Here is a 19755-nt window from a genome sequence, read left to right as displayed (position 1 = left end):
TCCGCGTGCATATAATTCTGCAGTTTCCTCTGCATCTTATTGGTGACCGACTCGGACTAGGCTGGATCTTTTTATACAACAATCGTTGCTGTATCTTTGCTGTATATCACTATAAAAGCACTGCAGGATAGTATACACCTGTACGTATACAAACACCATCGTACACAAAGTCCCCTGATCTCAACATGACCTACATATCGAACGATCCCTCTTATTGGCCTTATCTCGAATGGAATCATAGGTACAACTATTTTATAAGTTCGTCCCATGATGTTAGTGATATCTCATTGTCATTGACTGTGGTTTCGCAGTTGCGTCCTTGACCATAGTGATATATGATTGGGGTGAGCAAGATAATGCCTTCAGAGGGAGACCATTGGTCTAAATATGCTTTCAAGTACTTACGTTTGCACAAGAGGCAAGTTGGTACCATCACTGGTGCAGCCATCTCACTAAGATTGAACAACAGCTCGAACTAATATTGGTGAGCAAAATACTATATCAGAAGCAAAACACTGGGGTAATACAGTCGATTTGGGGCAGAAGCAACGCTGCTCTCTTATGAATGTTCTTTATGTTTGCGTGCGTTTTTAATATCATGAATGCAGTTGTCAAGTTGTGCTGACTTTGCCATATGCTAGGTTCGCTACAGTGGAATGCTCGTTTCAATGTATGTTTTCAACGCTAGCCAGTGTACTGCGCTAATAAGCCATCTTTCACAACCAGCATCTACATACTGTGTACGTGTGCTCATAGTATACGTTCGTTTCTTCTGACTTATGGCATGCAGTGAATTTCCAAATCTCTATTACAGATGCAGTGGGTATTCTTCGCCGATGTCTACTTTCCCATTCAACTACTAATTACGCTCCTAGGGGTGAGTGATTTCTCGCCAGCTTTTTCTTCAAGTTGACAACTTCAACAGCTGTGAGTTGATTCGAAGTATTTGTTTAAATAATGTGCACCGATGACTGGGTTTTCAGGCAACATTTTGTGGTTCATGCTTGCATGGACGCCTCCGATAATTAATGCCATGCTGGGAGGTGAGTGTGGCCCCTAGTGATATTAACTTGACTGAAATTTTTGCAAGTCATCATGGCAACTCGGATACATGCTATGTACCAGGGATCCAAAAGAATACTCACCTTTCTCATTGTGGTCTTACTGGCTTGTACGATTGCCTCTGTGGTTATGACAGTGATAGGAAATATCGGTGTTTCAGGGGGTAAGCTTAAATTATGAATGAAATCTTCAGGACTCATGGACAGATATCAGTGGAGAACATCCGTTCTGGCAACCGTCAGTGTTCCGAAAATATGAACACAGAGGACGCACATCTAAATGTCGAAACTCTGATACCCACCACTGTATGGGAAATCCTTGCTTTGTGTCTTGCAGTCTGGATTGTTGTCAAAAAGTTCTGCGAACTGAAAAAATCACAGGCAGGGGCGAACATTAGAGAATGTTTCATGGTTTTAATGAGGGGTCATATGCTGTACTTTGTAGCGTGAGTTCAAGCGATCTTGATATTATTGCCTCACTGAAGTTATGGATGTGCTAGCTTTGCTGCTGTGTCTTGCTTCAACCTCAGCATACTGTCTCCAAATCTCTCGGTAAGCCGACTGTTCGCTGTTACCTGTATCCTGCTCATCATTTCTAAAGTCCTTTTCTGTGGGAGTCGATTTTTATTACGGTATTAGCGAAGTTGCCCAGGCCATGCAGATGTTTGTGTTGGGACCACGTCTCATCCTTAGCATTCGAGAATATCACGCTCAGCTCGCGGAGAGCTCTGACGAAGCAACTTGCTTCACTACAATAGATTACCCTTAGTTGTACAGGGCAGAGAACGGATTGTCCATTAAGGAGATTTTCGATGACCAGGATAACTTTTGTGACATCAGACAATAAAGAAGCAGACTGCCGAGAGGAACGTCGACTTCAGCGCACTGTGCCACGCGCCTGGGAAGATTGAATTTTTTTTTGCTTTGCACCATACGATCAGCGTGATTGGACCAGCAAGAATCAGATTTCAACGTTCTCAACGGAACGTTCAACTCCGAGTCTGCTTACAATTTCAAAGTCAATTCCTCAAGACAACACCTTCAGCCCAGGACATCGGAAGTGAGATCGCGTGTAACAGATGGAGTGTACATGTGGGTGGTGAGCCTGTGAACAGAATCAACTGATGAACGGATGGGCAGTGGGCACTGGTCGGACATGAATTCCTCGGTCAGATCCAGGATAATCGAGTCTCATTGGTCGCAGATTCTCTGTTATGGCCGGCCGTGCAGACTTGGCTGAAGAGGCGATCAAAAACGTATGGACCTGATAGAACGACGCATATTCAGGAGATAGCGCAACTGAGAAGACGTACGAGCTCGACGAAGAGGACCCTTGACAGATTTTCTGGAGCAATTATGGCAGCTCGTGAGTGTATGAGGCAACGAATACATCACTTCACCCGTTTAGAGAGGTCAAATTGAAAAGAGACAAACCCTTACGCTGATCCAAAATAAATCAGACAGAAACAACATAATGGCATCGACACAAAGTGCGAAGACAATAGTGAATTGTTTTGCAGCATATTATAGACTATGAAGCTAGAGCACTGAGACGCAATGCTTCTCGTACAGCTTCCCTCTTCGCAGCCTGCAGTATCCACATCCACGTCAGATCACACCCCACATTTTTCTTCCTCGTGTGCTGCCTTTGTCTGTTCAAATGACTCCAATCTTCGACACCGCCTGTCGGCTGCCTTGAACCAAGGCAATTAATTCCGACTTCGAGAGAGTGGAGCGGACAAGGGTTTAGGTGGAGGAGGGGGCATCGCCATTCTCCACAACCAAGTGTTTCTTGGCGCAGCGAGCAATACAGCCTGTTCCTGCTTTGGTCACCGTCTGAAGCCGGTGGTCAATTTCCGCTTGCGAGAGCGTTCGTTTAGTACAACCTCCCTCGAACTCACTAGTTCCGAGAGCACCACTCTCTTCAGATACCGGCGTTATGAGATCGAGTGCGACCTCAACTCACTGTAGGGACCGTACAGGATGCTCTGAATGGGGTGGTCGAGTAGAAGGTTGTCTTGTCATTCCACGCACGATAGTTGGATGCTCTTTCTTTGGCACATTGTGCTCTGGCGCCGACTCATCTGAGACAAGTTGGATCGCTGTTTGTTTCAAAGCCAAATTGCAAATGTCCTTGGTCGACAATGGCGTTCAACGGTCCAAATGGTGGTCATGGTTTTGACAAGAATTCATGATCTGCTTACTAAGACTTTGGTTTGCATTGATACTGAAATAAGCTTTCCAAAGAAACTACGTTCGCGCTCTATGTATGTAGATTCGGAACGTGTATGCCAATCACATAATCAGACCCTCTCCCAGACATCAGTACTCAGTACTCAGTGTCTGAACTGTGTGCCGTATAGTAAGCTCTCCTCTCATGGTCCCCATTCACCTTCACTTGCACACTCAGCACCGGTGTGCCCTTTCTACACATACGCCTCCCTTCCTCTTCCTATGCTCTTTTACAGGTTCTACACGAAAACATGGCCTCGGGCAAATCGGCTTCGCTTCATGTAACTCAATGGTTCGGGGGGAACGTGACACTGATGGGGATGGGCTGCCTGGCTTGTGGTGTCATGACAAGATGGTTCAGAACTAGACTCCGGATAATAGCTGTATCAACGTCCAACGCGGGGATGTTGATCGCAGAAAACATCAAGCGATCCTTGTATATGTCCCTGTTCCCGTCAGTCATGTAATTTCCCGTCAGTCCTGGTGGCGCTTTGCTCGGGAGTGCTGCTACGCGCTGCGCACAGCGTACGGATTCGATATGGGTATGCATCCGCTCAAACACACATCATATAATTCCAGTCGCTGACGAGATGTACATATCAGACCAATGTACATCGAACCGCCTCAAAATTTGAACCGGACCGAGGTAAGTACTTGATCCGATTGTCACACAGCCATTGACATACGGTGTCAGCAAGGCGCTTATAACCACATCATGCAAAACTGACCCAAATAGCATTTCCCTTCATCGCTTTCACCCCATATCTCTCCTTCCCCTCGATCATTGACTTTGTGCAGTGTTTTCTGTCCAGTCTATCTGTACAACCCATATCGATCAAGGTCATGGCACATGGAGAGGCCGAGTCAAGCACGTCAAGGAAACAGGGAGAAACGCTATTGTACTCACCGACATATCGGACGAGCGCGAAATATCCACCACCATATGGTGCACAGCATCGCCAGGATGCACTTTGGAAAGGCGAGCAGCTACCTTATGATACTTACCAGCTTACTCAATTAGAAGCAGGCGGGAATGAAGCGCTTCCTCCTATGTGGCAGCAGTATAAATCGTCGTCAGATGATAACACACAATATCAAGATAACACGCTCACGATGGTCTCGGGGAACCGGCCTTTACCAGGAGTGCGACTAGGTGAGGGATGAAATTGTGACAAGGAGCGGTAAACTCACAGTTGAAATTAGATTATCCCGGATATCTCATTGTTCCTGGATGTGAATGGCACATCTCACAACTGGGTCGGTCCTACTTCGTCAACCACAATACTCGGACCACATCATGGAAGAAACCAAAACCAGAACGTCCGACAGGGAGTTTGACGCCAGAGTGCGTCATCGAGGGTCACTCCGAATGCATATGGAGCCTTGCCTACTTGAGTACCAGTGGCAATATAATGAGCACGTCTGTGGATAGTTCGATTCGTCAGTGGAAAACAGACGGAGAGCCAGTAGGAAAACCTTTGAATAGCGATGGAGGAGGGATAGGTTCGATGGTGGTATCCCCAGATGAAACAATGGCCATTTGTGGAAGTGGAGATGGCAGACTGCGGGTTTGGAATATAAAGGAGGGCAGCATGATCGGCGACCCGCTGGAGGGGCACGACGCTGCAGTAATGTGCCTCGATTGGTCTCGCAATTCCCTGGAGATAGCAAGTGGATCGCAGGACGGCACCATACGACGCTGGAACCCGAATACTGGTCGACAAATAGCACCACCCATAGAGACCAGTCACGGATGGGTTATGACCGTCAAATACTCTCCACAAGGCGACAAATTTGTGAGTGGCGGGCGCGGCGCGATCTGCGTGTGGTCAAGGGACGGCAAGCTGCTTTTCGAGATCAAGGGACATGAAAACTGGGTGACGTCATTGTGTTGGTCCAAGGACGGCGCACATATCTTTTCTGCTTCACTTGATACCACCATTCGTAAATGGCGGGCGATTGATGCACAGGAACTCGTCATTTTTCGAGGTCACACCAACGCTGTGAACTCCATCTGTCTTACTCCCGATGAAAGCTATATTGTTAGCGCATCAGAGGATTTCTCCATTCGCATTTGGGATCTCAAGCTCAAGACCAATCAGGCAGCCGGAGATCCACTCTTACATGATGACCAAGTCTTGGCTGTTGCCATGTCCCCCGATGGTAAATACATTGCCAGCACTGGATCAGACAAAAAAATCTATGTATGGAGCCTGGAGGCGGCGCTCAAAAACGTTGTGGCACGTATGCGCTTTGTTGTCCGATTTCCTTCCTGATGGTTTTGGCTATTAGGGTGCGGATGATGGAAATGCAAAGCTCAAGGTAAGTCTTCTCTGCTTCTGTTTCACAATAAATCTCACTTTTTACTAGGGACGTCCAGCCCAACCGAGAATCGTGCGCCCGCCAATCGTGAGGAATCTCATCTTTCTCATGTTCCGCTAGATTCTTAACGTCCATCTGCATTTCGTACAACAGGCCAATACCAGAGGCTCAGCGAAATATGTCAGTAGTTTTTTTCGTTCTCCAGCTCTCGCTAATTTGACTTTGATACAGGGCAATGATTTCTTCGGTAATGATCCAAATCGCACACCTCGCCGCGCAGCTCCAACTGCAAGCTCATCGTCCCTTATTCGTTGGCTCAGTTCCATACATTTCGGCAAACAACCTACAGATGCGCCCCGACCATCTCAGCATAAATCCCAACATTGGAATTTCAATTTACTTCCTGTAAGAAATTCAAGCCGCACCGTTGATGTGGCTCCCGCCCGCGATGAAGATGTAAGTGACTCACCTTTGCTCTTCTTTCATCCCATTAAATTACATCGCAGAGATATGGCATTGTCCATGAAACTGATGCGGAAGCAGCCGCAGCTATGCAACGCACAGATGGCAATGAGGCCGACAATTGGATACAATCAGGTCAACCAGCAGGGACACAGGCATCTCAAGTACAAGCAATTAAAACCGAAGCACAACGCTCAACTGGCAGAGCGGAAGACTTTGCGTATGAAGGAGTGAGCTGCTGCGGACTTTTCTTTGGTCGTCGTCGTCCTGCTTTGCATCAGTCATGAAGGATGGAAGACATGTGGCAGCCACACAATCAGTTCAGTTCTCTTTCCCCCGCACCTGTGTCTGACTTCTCTAAAACCATTTGCTACAGTGACTGTCACTCGCACACTCGGATCCATCCCTCTTCGTGCATTTCCTTTCCCTTGCGCTACTTTCTCTAGATCCACCCCACGTACTGACAACACCTGCTCCGTTTTATGGAATGCACCAAATGGTCTTTTGCGCGGGGAGCTTGATGTTAGCTGGGAAGGCGATCCTAGTGGGAGTTGGTGCACTGGTGGCTCTGGCACTTGCGTTATTGTGAGGAGGGTGCACCCAGCCCGGGTATGTAACTGGGAAGAAGTGTTGCTACGTGCTGTGGCCCATGCACAGTGTACGGACTCAAATGTCGATATATGCACTGTCCGAGTTGCTCGATTGGCAAAACATAACAAACTATGTACTCCAAAATTTGGCGGGTCGCTTCTTTCAACAGCATGTGACACTGCCTCTAATCATGCAGTGCAAGGAAGGCGCCTGTAAATACAGCATGTGAGCCTGAGCGTCTAACAGGTCTCTCCATCGCTTCCACCATCTTCGCTATTGATTTTGCCCATTATCAAGCTTAGCCTCTAGCCCATCGTCCAACCATCTGGAAGCACGGCGTCCCTTCTTGATCAGAATCATGCTAGGCGAAGTTGGCGAGTCAAGCATATCAGCACAACGGAGAGACAGACAACAAGAAGTGCCATTGCACTCACTACATATCGGATGAGCGCGAAATATCCACCACCATATGTTGCACAGCATCGCCAGGATGCACTTTGGAAAGGCGAGCAGCTACCTTATGATACCTACCAGCTTACTCAATTAAAAGCAGGCGGGAATGAAACGCTTCCTCCTGTGTGGCAGCAGTATAAATCGTCGTCAGATGGTAACACACAATATCAAAATATCAAGATAACACGCTCACGATGGTCTCGGGGAACCGGCCTTTACCAGGAGTGTGGCTAGGTGAGGAACGAAATTGCAAAACAAGGAGTGACGGACTCACAATTATCCCGGATATCTCGCTGTTCCTGGATGTGAATGGCACAACTGGGTGGTCCTACTTCGTCAACCACAATACTCGGACCACATCATGGAAGAAACCAAAACCAGAACGTCCGACAGGGAGTTTGACGCCAGAGTGCGTCATCGAGGGTCACTCCGAATGCATATGGAGCCTTGCCTACTTGGGTACCAGTGGCAATATAATGAGCACATCTGTGGATAGTTCGATTCGTCAATGAAAAACAGACGGAGAGCCAGTAGGAAAACCTTTGAATAGCGATGGAGGAGGGACGGGTTCGATGGTGGTATCCCCAGATGAAACAATGGCCATTTGTGGAAGTGGAGATGGTAGACTGCGGGCGTGGAATATAAAGGAGAGCAGCATGATCGGCGACTCGCTGTAGGGGCACGACGCTGCAGTAATGTGCCTCGATTGGTCTCGCAATTCCCTGGAGATAGCAAGTGGATCGCAGGACAGCACCATACGACGCTGGAACCCGAATACTGGTCGACAAATAGCACCACCCATAGAGACCAGTCACGGATGGGTTATGACCGTCAAATACTCTCCACAAGGCGACAAATTTGTGAGTGGCGGATGATTGAAGCAAGCATGAGGTTGTGCCAGTGTCTGTGTAGCTCCCGCATAGAATATCCGAAAGGCACAGGAGATCGAGTATAAATAGGGTCAGAGTGTGCAAAATGATACTCTGATACCATAGCTATGCACCGGCGCTGTTGAGTCTCGCTGATCCGTTGGAATATGATGGCGAAGAGTTGCAATCAAGTAGAGGGCTCGGACTTGTGTGCACGATTGGAGGTTAGCCAGGGACTACAGTCGTGCGACCACTACATAGTATGCGCCAAGGCCGAATTACATAATATATATCGTAAAGCGAGGCGTTTTTCCGACGTCGGTCTTGTTCCGGTGTACATGTCTACCTGTTCCAACTCATACTTCAAGGTACCAGGGCCACTATAATTTGATATCGTTGGTATAGTATGGCAATACTCAAGTTGCTGTGCTCAGTCTGCGCCCAATGATAACCTTGATAAGTGCAACAACAGGATGTGATGGGATATCATCTCCGCCTTTGAAGTTCAAACGTTCACTGACCACTGATTCCGACTACCATGTCTTACATCTCACATGATCTCTATTGGTGGCCATTTCTCGACTGGAACCGTATTTCCAGCTACTTTTTAGGTTCGTGAAGAATTTGAACAAGGCGGATGCGCCATATATCTCACTCCCTTTGACTGTGGTTTCGCAGTTGCATCCTCCGCTGTGGTGGCATACGATTGGGGTGAGCGAGATCATTCTTTCCGAAAGAACTTTTTATTGATAACCATGTGGATGTATGTTCAAGCCTTAGCATTCGGACAAGAGGTAGCAAATCAACGTATTTTATCAGCGAAGTCGCTCAGCATGTTGTAACAGATCGAACTGGTCTGGGTGAGCAAAAGTCCTATATCAGAAACACAGGAAGATAATGAAGAAGACGCAACACTGGTCCCTTATGACTGTTCTATATATTTGTGTAGGTTATGCTATGAGCGTAGTCGACAAGTTGTGCTGACTTCAACTTGAATACGCTAGGTGCGCTACATTGGACTACTATATTGTGTGTACGTACAGTTTGCAAGATTATTTATTAGGTGGCACTGCACCGTGCTAATAAACCACATCTCGCAATCAGCATCAACATGCTGTGTATGTATTTCAAAATACACTGTGTCCGTGTCCCAGTCTTCTGACCAGTGGCATATAGGGCATCTCAATTCAGTATCAATGACAAATGCAGTGGGTATTCTGTATGATGGCCGGCGTCCCCTTTTGCTCATTCAAGCCCCATACAGGGGTGAGTATCATTTTCTGGCGGCTTGTTGATCTGACATGATAAGCACGTCAGCTGTACGTTCATTTGAATTATCGAGTCCTCCAAGTAACCCGTGTTTTCAGGCGCCATCCTTTGGTTTACGCTGGTATGGATGACTATCGTCGTCAATGCGATGCTGGGCGGTGAGTTGTTCAGTTGCGGTATCCTACTAATATTGACCATCATGCAAGTCGTCATGATGACTCGCATACACGCCATGTATGGGCGATCCAAAAAGATGTTCATCTTTCTCATCGTTGTCTTGATGGCTTCAACTATTACGACCGGAGTTATGGTGATATTTGCAGGCATTGGCGTTTCAGGGGGTAAGCTTTCAGCTGTAGATATACAAGCCTTGAGCACACGGGACTGACGGGCAAATATCAGAGGAACGCTTCTTTTCTGGCACCAATGAGTGTGCCATTGTCTTCGCTGACATAGATGCTGTCCATCTCCACGAAACGGCGTGGATTCCTGCCATTATGTGGGAGCTCATTGCCTTCTGTCTTGTGGTCTGGATTGTCGTGGACCACTTCCGCGAATTACGGCAACATGGACCAACAGGATTGACCATCGGACACTGTTTCACGGTTTTAATCAAAACCCATATGCTATACTTTGTGTCGTGAGTTTCGTGAATTATATTATTATCTTGTTCGCTGAAGTTCTGCATGTACTAGCTTTGCTGCCGTATCTTGCCTCTACCTCGGCCCACTGTCTCCAGAGCTGGTACGCCAATCCGTGATAGTCATTTGCATCTAACCATTCCTAATCATTCCTGCAGTCCTCTGATTCCCTGGAAAGTAGTATTTATTTCGGCATTCTCAATTTTGCCCAGCCGGTGCAAATGTTTGTGCTGGGACCACGTCTGGTCCTTAGTGTTCGACAATATCACGCTGAACTCGCGGCCGAGTTTGACGAAGGAAGTGGCATGACTGCGAGTGCCTTCCAGGAGCATGGACACCTGTTACTTAGCAGTGGTGTGTAGCATGGAAGTACTCTAATCGAGTACTGCACAGGGAGCATATAGATCTGGACTATCGTGGCGGTATTTAAGATTCATTGTAATAATTTCATTGTACACAAAAACTACAGCAAGTACACGCACTTCGTCAAGTAGGAATGTCGCCCTGTAGCCTAAAGTCCCTACTGCTCGCACCGATGGAAAACGAGATCTGGCCGTCAGGTTTGCGCCACCCCTGAGCGACGACGTCCCAGATAGACAAGTCATAGCGCGAGAGCGTTATCGAGACTTGCTTCGTGTCGTACGGCGAAATTTCGACATTTGTGAAACCCTTTAGGACTGATGGAGGCTCGTTAGCGGAAGACGGGTGGTGGATGTAGAGTTGAGGGATCTATGCGAGTGACTTGAGCGTAAATATAAGATAGCGAGGTTAATGGGTGTCACAAACCTCAGTCCCAGTTGCAGTTCCAGTGTTCGTGACCTCGAAAGTAACCTGGAATGCAGGCTCGTGGAGCCTAATAAATAATGGTATCAGTCTGTAGATCCTTCATTGGTTTGAATTAAACTCACCAAAGCGCAGTGGAAGATCCTTCAGCGATGGGCGAAACCTTTCCACTCTCCCAAGCAGTGATCAAATTCTCCTTATCAGTGTCCGATGACTGAATCGGAGTCACGCAAAGGTCAGAGTACGTGAACGTGGTGTAACTCAAGCCGAAGCCGAACTCGAAGCGCGGCGTGATATTTGCCTACATTTATCCTTGTTAGAGATACGAAAGCACCACATAAGGTTGGGAAACTTACTTGGTCAAAGTGGCGATAATCGACGAATAACCTACAAGGACCGTGGGATCAATATACTGCGGCCTTGGGGTGTGCACGTACCCCTCCGTGTAATCAATATTCACGATCTCGCTTCCTGGATCATTGGTGACGAGTTGAGCGGGATAATCGGCGACATCTTTAGCAATAGTATACGGAAGTTTTCCAGAAGGGTTGTATGCGCCATAAAGTACGTCAGCGATAGCATTACCTGCCTCCTGGCCTTGAATCCCAGCCCAGACGACAGCGGTGATGTTAGGGTGCTCAATCCAAGGCTCTATAATGAGCGGGCCGACACTGTTCACGACGACTATCGTATTGTTGTTCTGCGCAGCAACAGCAAGGATCAGGTCATCACCGTTGTGCCAAGCAGTGAGGTTGTTACTGGCTCGAAATGAGCACAGCTATCACTTGAAGATATGCGAGGAATGTACCGATCTCCCTGATTACCATCAACAGTGACGATATCCTCGCCAGAGTCGGAGTTAGTGAAAACGAGAGCAACAGCCTCGCCATACGCCATATTACCAGCCAGAGTGGTGTTCCAGTCGTCAAAGTCCCAGAACACGCTGCTCCCGTCCTGGCGAGCACGCTCCTGGATACCCTCGAGAGGCGAAATAAGGTAAGGGAAGTAACCAGTCCTGTGTCGTCAATCAGTGCTGAGGAACAATATTTTCGAGTGAACATACCCAGATCCCCAGCCCATAGCCAGAATCCCATCACTTCCACCTTGATATGGGAACTCGTTCGGGCCAAATTGGCCTGGACCGGCATCGCTTCCGATCAATACCATGTTCCTCGGCTTGTTCAATGGCAGCGCCCCATTTACATTTTTCAAAAGGACCGTTCCGGCTGCGCCAATCTCCCTTACAAGCTTATAATGGTCAGCCTGCACGTTCACATGCTTGTTGTGCACTTCGTCATTGGGATTGAACGCGTTGAAGTTCGTCGCAGGGTAGGCCTCGTCCTGGTGAAGGAAGTACCAAGCAGCAATGATACGCGTTGCCATGTCGTCCAGGCGAGCCATGCTGATGTAGCCGTCGTTCACGTAGTCCGTCAGGTTGCCTCCGAAGTAGGAGTTGCCGGAGTCAAACGCGATATCACCAGGCATGGTCATGTCAAGGCCTGCGACAGCAGAGAGGGTCGACATCGTCGCCGACCAGTCAGATTGAACGAAGCCTTGGAAACCGTACTCCCGCTTCAAGATATCATTTAGCATCTTGTCGTTGTTGCAAGCGTAAGTTTCGTTGATGAGATCTGCGATTCAGACCTCGAATGATGTAAATGGCATATGTAGAACATGATTGAAACTTACTGTAACTGCACATGACGGACGAAACGCCGGCCATAACGCTGCGCAAGAACGGGTGAGCGTAAATCTCATGCTGAGTCCGATCATCAACATTTGAAGATTCTAATGTGGGGAAGTGTTCCTGCTCACTGGTGGGATAAGCACAAGAGCAAACAAGCGTAAGAAAAGACAAACTAGTTGATAAAGTGCTTGGCAGTGGCTTGTACTCCGCCATTTTGCAGGCCTAAGATTGTCTCGTATGCGGATTCGCCGGTCAGGAAAGGATCTGAACCGAAACCCTCCCAGTTACGGCCACCTTGAGGGACGCGACCCATGTTCATCATGGGACCAAGGGCAAGGTTGACGCCCTTGCCCTTGAACTCCTGACCCAAAGCCAGGCCACGAGCACGCATCAGAGCACGATTCCAGCTGTGATAGATATCAGACATGTAAAGTTGGTGAACTCAAAGATAACTTGCGTGGACGCTACCTGAATGCCAGCGGGGAACGCAGTCACGTAGTCGACAAAAAAAACGGCGAGAGGCGAATTCTAGTGAATCCTGAGAGAAACACTTTTTATGTATGTAAAAACAAGCTACGCACGTCAAGACATAAACCGGGGAAATTTCTATTGGGTGGGATATTGCCAATACACAACCCGTTCGCCCAACCAACCCCAGTTGTGATATTGACCTTTTCTTCGACGGTGTAATCCGATATCTGAGTACCAAGCACGTGTCGATATAGAAGATTCGGTCAGACAATCAAACATTGACAAGAATGAACTCACAAGGTTTTTTGCCTTCTGGTAAGCGGCAGACCATGCAGGTGTAAAATCAGGCACGACTTGCGGATCACTGCTGACAGAAGGAGGATTCAAAGGATCAGTTTCAGGGTAAATAGGAGGACGAGGATTGAGAGTAGGTGTGGGATAGGGGGTGAATAAATAGCTAGAGAGCGGAACAGTGATAACACCGGTTGTAGACGCGTTTGAGATGCTGGTGGAAGCAAAAGATGTCGTGGAGCTTGCAGCAGAACTTGATGAAGAACTAAACGAGGTTGTCACCGGCGAATATGGGCCAAGTACAGTAGCACTAACATTGCCACCTGGAGTAGATGGCATTGCAGCAGACGGAGTCAGGGCAGCCGGTGCACCTAGGACAAAACACAACGACGACAGCAGCTTAGATAGCATGATGGCGGCTGCATGCGTCGGTTTCCTGTATGTGGACTTAAGAAGGATCAGAGATTACTATGTAGCGCTGTAGATTTGAACTGACACTTTGTACTTGATTCAAACCGAAGTATGTATAACCATGCCTACATCCACGTATACGTGCACGTGTGCTACGCGTCGTGACTAGCTGAAGCGACAAAGTTAGCACTGATGAAAACCATCCAAGTAAGAAATTTCACTTATAAAATTTGAAATGTAACTGTTCTCTCGTACAACGAACACATCCACGTACTACATTGGGCTGCCGGGCCGCAGGCCGAACTAATGACACGAACCTAAAGTTATCCGAGCGGGGCCTAACTTAGTACCTCTGGCGCCCGGTCCAAATCCGCGATCGTTGAACTTGAATGTGACAGGGAGCGATGAAGGTCATGCTCTGCGGCGACCCACTCATTCATTCAGGCCATCTGGTATGTTCATAAAATATGTCCCCGAGCCCACGAACGCCATGTCCCCATATCACACTTTGAGAATGCAACGGCTACCCATAGAATGTTTAATGTATGCTGCATATCAACGACATCCCACCATCGTTTGACCCACGATGATGCATTAATCGCACTACGTTAATTTTCACTAAGTACATGTACTGAATCAAATCAAAAAGTGTCTTAAACAAGCACGATCAAGCAGGAATGTTACCCTGCAGCTTAAAGTCCCTGCTACTCGCACCAATCGAGAACGAGATCTGGCCGGCGGGCTTGCGCCACCCCTGGGCGACGACGTCCCAGATAGACAGGTCATAGCGCGAGAGCGTTATTGAGACTTGTTTCGTGTCGTTCGGCGAGATTTCGACGTTTGTGAAGCCCCTCAGGACTGATGGAGGCTCACTAGCGGAGGACGGGAAGTGAATGTAGAGTTGAGGAATCTATTCGAGTAGATTAGGTGTAAATATCGAGATAACGAGGATAATGGGTGTCACGAACCTCAGTCCCAGATACAGGTCCAGTGTTCGTGACCTCGAAAGTTACCTGGAATGCAGGCTCGTGGAGCCTAGTAAGTAGTGGTATCAGCCTGCAGATTCTTCATTGGTCTGAATAAAGCTCACCAAAGCGCAGTGGAAGACCCTTCAGCGATGGGCGAAGCCTCCCCATTCTCCCAAGCAGAGATCAAACTCTCTTGATCAGTATCTGACGACTGAATCGGAGTTACGCCAAGGTTAGAGTACGTGAACATGGTATAACTCAAGCCGAAGCCAAACTCGAAGCGCGGCGTGATGTTTGCCTGCATTCACACTTGTTTAAGACTTGAAAACGCCTAGTAAAATCAGGGAACTCACTTGATCAAAGTGGCGATAATCGATGAACAGCCTGCGAAGTGAAATCAATATCAATGCAAGTCGATATTAGTTCGGTTGACATACCCCTCCGTGTAATCAATATTCACGATCTCGCTTCCTGGATCATTGGTGACGAGTTGAGCGGGATAATCGGCGACATCTTTAGCAATAGTATACGGAAGTTTTCCAGAAGGGTTGTATGCGCCATAAAGTATGTCAGCAATACCATTACCTGCCTCCTGGCCCTGGATGCCGGCCCAGACGACAGCGGTGATGTTAGGGTGCTCAATCCAAGGCTCTATAATGAGCGGGCCGACACTGTTCACGACGACTATCGTATTGTTGTTCTGCGCAGCAACAGCAAGGATCAGGTCATCACCATTGTGCCAAGCAGTGAGGTTGTTACTGGCTTGAATTGAGCAAAGACATCACTCGAAGATATGCGAGGAACGTACCGATCTCCCTGATTACCATCCACAGTAATATAATCCTCCCCAGAGTCTGAGTTGGTGAAAACGAGAGCAACAGCCTCGCCATACGCCATATTACCAGCCAGAACGGTGTTCCAGTCGTCAAAGTCCCAGAACACGCTGCTCCCGTCCTGGCGAGCACGCTCCTGAATACCCTCGAGAGGTGAAATAAGGTAAGGGAAGTAACCAGTCCTATATGTCGTCGATCAATTTTCAGGAAAAGTACAAGTACGTCTGAGAGAGCACATACCCAGATCCCCAGCCCATGGCCAGAATCCCGTCACTTCCACCTTGATCTGAAAACTCGTTCGGGCCGAATTTGCCTGGACCGGCATCGCTTCCGATCAATACCAGGTTCCTCGGCTTGTTCAATGGCAGCGCCCCATTTACATTTTTCAAAAGGACCGTTCCGGCTGCGTCAATCTCCCTCACGAGCTTATAGTGGTCAGCCTGCACGTTCACATGCTTGTTGTTCACTTCGTCGTTAGGATTAAACGCGTTGAAGTTCGTCGCAGGGTAGGCCTCGTCCTGGTGAAGGAAGTACCAAGCAGCAATGATGCGCGTCGCCATGTCATCCAGGCGAGCCATGCTGATGTAGCCGTCGTTCACATAGTCCGTTAGGTTCCCTCCGAAGTAGGAGTCGCCGGAGTCAAATGTGATATCACCAGGCATGGTCATGTCAAGGCCTGCGACAGCAGAGAGGGTCGACATCGTCGCCGACCAGTCAGATTGAACGAAACCTTGGAAACCGTACTCCCGCTTCAAGATATCATTTAGCATCTTGTCGTTGTTGCAAGCGTAAGTTTCGTTGATGAGATCTGCGATTCAGACCTCAGATGATGTGAATGGTGTATATAGAACATTAGTGAGACTTACTGTAACTGCACATAACGGACGAAACGCCGGCCATGACGCTGCGCAAGAACGGGTGCGCATAAATCTCATGTTGGGTCCGGTCATCAACATTCGAAGATTCTGATGTGCGGAAGTGCTCCTGCTCACTAGTAGGACAGATGAGTGCAAGTGCAAAGAGGCGTAAGAAAAGACAAACTTGTTGATGAAGTGCTTGGCAGTGGCTTGTACTCCGCCATTTTGTAGGCCTAAAATTGTCTCGTATGCCGATTCACCGGTCAGGAAAGGATCTGCACCAAAACCCTCCCAGTTACGGCCGCCTTGAGCAACGCGACCCATGTTCATCATGGGACCAAGGGCAATGTTGACGCCCTTGCCCTTGAACTCCTGACCCAAAGCCAGGCCACGAGCACGCATCAGAGCACGATTCCAGCTGTGACAGATATGAGACAGGTTACGACGGTGACCTTGAAGATGACTCACGTGGATGCTACCTGAATGCCAGCAGGAAACGCAGTTGCATAGTCTGCAAACCGGACGGCGAGAGGCGAATCCTAACAAATCGTGAGACCAATCGCTCGTAAAATCAAGCTACGTACCTCGAGACATAAACCAGGGAAGTTTTTGTTGGGTGGGATATTACCAACGCACAACCCGTTTGCCCAACCGACTCCTGTGGTAATATTGACCTTTTGCTCGATAGTGTAATCCGATATCTGAGTATAAGAGATGGTCAGCACGTGGAGACATAGAAAGAGTTTCGAATGATAAAGATGGCAAGACAGTCAAAAAAAATTGGCCATTAAAACGGATGCACTTACAAGGTTCTCGGCTTTTTGGTAGGCAGCAGCCCATGCAGGCGCAAAATCTGGCACGACTTGTGGATCACTGCTGACAGAAGGAGGGTTCAAAGGATCAGTTGCAGGGTAAACAGGAGGACGAGGATTGAGAGTAGGTGTGGGATAGGGAGTGAATGAATAGCTAGAGAGCGGAACGGTGATAACACCAGTTGTGGTGGACGCGCCTGAGGTGTTGGCGGAAGCAGAAAATGTTGCGGAGCTTGCAGCAGAAGTTGATGAAGAATTGAACGAGGTTGTCACCAGCGAATATGGACCAGCTACAGTAGCGCTAACGTTACCACCTGGAGTAGATGGTGTTGCAGCAGACGGAGCCAGGGTGGCCGGTGCACCTAGAACAAATGGAATTATAGACAACGACAGCAGCTTAGACAGCATGGCGGCTGCACGCTTGATTTCTGGAGGAAAATAAGATAAAGAGATGGAAGGTCAAAATCACTAGCTTAATTTTATGGACAACTCGGAACCGATACTTTGATTCGAGCCGAACACGAGCCCGACGGGGAAGTCCATAAGTCACGCGGTGCCGCTGCTAGTGCGGGCGGCCAGCTGGAGCGCGAGGCTTGGTACCGGTGAAAAACATAGAAGCGAGTTAATTGCATTGTGAAGGGACCATTTCATGATGCCATGATGTTGATGAGTCCGAAACCATGGAGTCAGCTGGCAGCCTGCCAATTCGAGCATACATAGCGCTACGCTCAATACGGCACTGCGGTCCCGGTCATGACGCGCTCACGGACCCCTAATCACGCGTCATCGCAGAAACTTTGTTGCCCATAGAACTTGCCTCAGCATGTGCTTGAATAATGGGGCATACACCACACTTCTCTGCATAATTGTGTCAATGTGAAGTTTTCTTTGGCAGAGAAAGTGGAGCTTACGCTGTTCTATATTGCCATTCTAACTTCAGGGATAAACATTAACTACGTACGGCCGGGTACTATTCGTCGAGCCCCGAAGGATCCGAGATAAGTAAGAGCGGGGAGATTAATGAGTGCGAGTGCATAAAAAGAATCGAGCGACGTCGGCTCGAGCGGTCGTTCATATTGCAAAAGTATATTTTTTCTACATACTATGATACACAAAATTTTACGTCTCTACTATGTAAGTTAAACGTTAATCGATTCGATCATCTCCCAGACTCTCGCGGGCTCCCATATGTGAGGCGGAACTTTATATGCAGACGAGTCTTCTAATAAACGTCCATCCTGGTAAACAAAACACGAATAATGTCCTTCACAAGGCTCACTGCTTCATCCGCAGTAGCCCTTCTCGCTCAACAACGTCAACAAGATCACAATGTTTTATTAATCATACGACAGTCGCCCAAATCACAGCAAGAATCATCCCAACAATCTCGACAACAGCCAGCTTATCCCTAGTCTTACTCCTCCCGCCCCCACTCGTAATCCCAAAACCTGACGTGGCTGCCACAATCTCGCCCTCACCTCCACCACTCCCTCGCCATGGCCATACACTTTCGGCGACAGTCACTGCTTTGGGACTTTTTGGTGAATTGTTCGCGAAACAGCCCGCAATGATTTATACCTTTTCTCCACGATCTTTCCGCGATTCTTGTACAGACAGCCGGAGAAATACCCTCGCCGCTAGTCGGTCACGCGAGTGCCATCGTTAGCAGCGTCCTGATATCTGAACTCTTTGCGCATGAATACATGATCCCCGACGAATCTCGAGCTCGTACGACCATGCTGAACGTTATAACCAATTGGTTATAGTTGCCTTGGTGGTGCGACAGCCGCCCAAACGACAGCAAGAATCATCCCACGCCTCCCAGCAATCTCAACAACGGCCAGCTCATCCCTAGTCTGCACGGCGTTTAGTCTCTTGGCAGTGCAATGGTCTTTTGCGACCCTAGTGGGAGTTGGCAACCTTGGCACTTGGGTTATTGTGAGGGTGCACCCACCTCGGATATGCAACTGGGAGGAAGTGTTGGTACGCGCCCTGTACGGTGCACGGACCCAAATGTCGATATATGCACAGTCGCTCCATTGGCAAATCATAACAAATCGCGTATTCCTAAAAATTGACGGGTCGGTTCTTTCAGCATGTGACACTGCCTCTGATGGCATGGAATGGAAGGCGCATGTAAATAAGCACGTGAGCCTGAGCGTCTAACAGATCTCTCCATCGCTTCCACCATATCTTCTTGCCCTTCATTATTGATTTGCCCATTGTCAAGTTTAGCTTCTAGCTCATTGTCCAACCGTCTAGAAGCGCAACGTCCTTTCTCGATTACAGTCATGCTTAGCGAATTCGGCGAGTCAAGCACATCAGCCAAACGGAGAGAAGCACAAGAAGAAGCGCTATTCAAACCACCAACACATGTTGTACCTCTTCAGACGAGCGTAAGGGATCCACCACAATATGGTGCACAGCACCGCCAGGATGCACTTTGGAAAGGTGAGCAGCTACCTTGTGATGCCCACCAACTTACTAAATTAGAAGCAGGCGGGAATGAAGTGCTTCCTCCTATGTGGCAGCAGTATAAGATGTCGGATGGTGAAATACGATATCAAGATGACACGCTCGCGATAGTCTCGTGGAACCAACCTTTACCAGGAGTGCGGCTAGGTGAGGGATGAAATTGCGACAAGGAGCGACGAACTCACGGTTGAACATAGATTATCCTGGATATCTCGCTGTTCCTGGATATGAATGGCACATCTCACCACTCGGTCGGTCCTACTTCGT

General features: G+C 48.3%; 5 protein-coding genes across 5 annotated transcripts; 3 read left to right on the top strand and 2 right to left on the bottom strand.

Annotated features, from left to right (window-relative positions):
- Positions 1 to 185: 185 nt before the first annotated feature.
- Positions 186 to 2306, top strand: HD556DRAFT_1476870 (uncharacterized protein; the record flags this gene model as incomplete). The annotated part of the gene is given in 11 exon segments (XM_041308547.1): positions 186 to 258; positions 312 to 344; positions 399 to 484; positions 653 to 670; positions 815 to 877; positions 897 to 927; positions 984 to 1043; positions 1091 to 1225; positions 1276 to 1507; positions 1562 to 1613; positions 1663 to 2306. 11 exon segments carry the CDS (start codon positions 186 to 188, stop codon positions 1828 to 1830), a joined length of 951 nt encoding a protein of 316 aa, XP_041160004.1. The 3' UTR covers positions 1831 to 2306.
- Positions 2307 to 9357: 7051 nt separating this feature from the next.
- Positions 9358 to 10374, top strand: HD556DRAFT_1373261 (uncharacterized protein). Its single transcript, XM_041303006.1, has 5 exons — positions 9358 to 9417; positions 9466 to 9600; positions 9662 to 9899; positions 9955 to 10003; positions 10059 to 10374. Exons 1-5 carry the CDS (start codon positions 9387 to 9389, stop codon positions 10260 to 10262), a joined length of 657 nt encoding a protein of 218 aa, XP_041160003.1. The 5' UTR covers positions 9358 to 9386; the 3' UTR covers positions 10263 to 10374.
- Positions 9944 to 13543, bottom strand: HD556DRAFT_1476854 (glycoside hydrolase family 3 protein; the record flags this gene model as incomplete). The annotated part of the gene is made up of 12 exons (XM_041308546.1): positions 9944 to 10629; positions 10687 to 10753; positions 10809 to 10984; positions 11040 to 11070; positions 11121 to 11441; positions 11492 to 11698; positions 11747 to 12314; positions 12373 to 12497; positions 12544 to 12777; positions 12813 to 12898; positions 12952 to 13068; positions 13139 to 13543. The coding sequence occupies 12 exons, from the start codon at positions 13541 to 13543 to the stop codon at positions 10387 to 10389; spliced, it is 2580 nt and encodes an 859-aa protein (XP_041160002.1). The 3' UTR covers positions 9944 to 10386.
- A 384-nt stretch (positions 13544 to 13927) lies between these two features.
- HD556DRAFT_1373237 (glycoside hydrolase family 3 protein) lies at positions 13928 to 17422 on the bottom strand (the record flags this gene model as incomplete). Its single annotated transcript, XM_041303005.1, has 12 exons — positions 13928 to 14453; positions 14512 to 14578; positions 14634 to 14809; positions 14865 to 14895; positions 14949 to 15269; positions 15320 to 15526; positions 15585 to 16152; positions 16211 to 16335; positions 16386 to 16619; positions 16670 to 16740; positions 16786 to 16902; positions 17008 to 17422. Coding segments are annotated over 12 exons (2575 nt in total), but the record flags the coding sequence as incomplete, so codon positions are not given.
- A 736-nt stretch (positions 17423 to 18158) lies between these two features.
- HD556DRAFT_462636 (uncharacterized protein) lies at positions 18159 to 18789 on the top strand. The gene has a single exon (XM_041310675.1). It carries the CDS (start codon positions 18221 to 18223, stop codon positions 18677 to 18679), a length of 459 nt encoding a protein of 152 aa, XP_041160000.1. The 5' UTR covers positions 18159 to 18220; the 3' UTR covers positions 18680 to 18789.
- The last annotated feature ends 966 nt before the right edge of the window (positions 18790 to 19755 follow it).

This window comes from Suillus plorans (genome assembly GCF_016647745.1).
Source record: "Suillus plorans strain S12 chromosome Unknown HD556scaffold_29, whole genome shotgun sequence".
NCBI lineage: Eukaryota > Fungi > Basidiomycota > Agaricomycetes > Boletales > Suillaceae > Suillus > Suillus plorans.
Note: the sequence above shows the minus strand (reverse complement) of the source record. Positions and strands in the feature narration are given on the sequence as shown.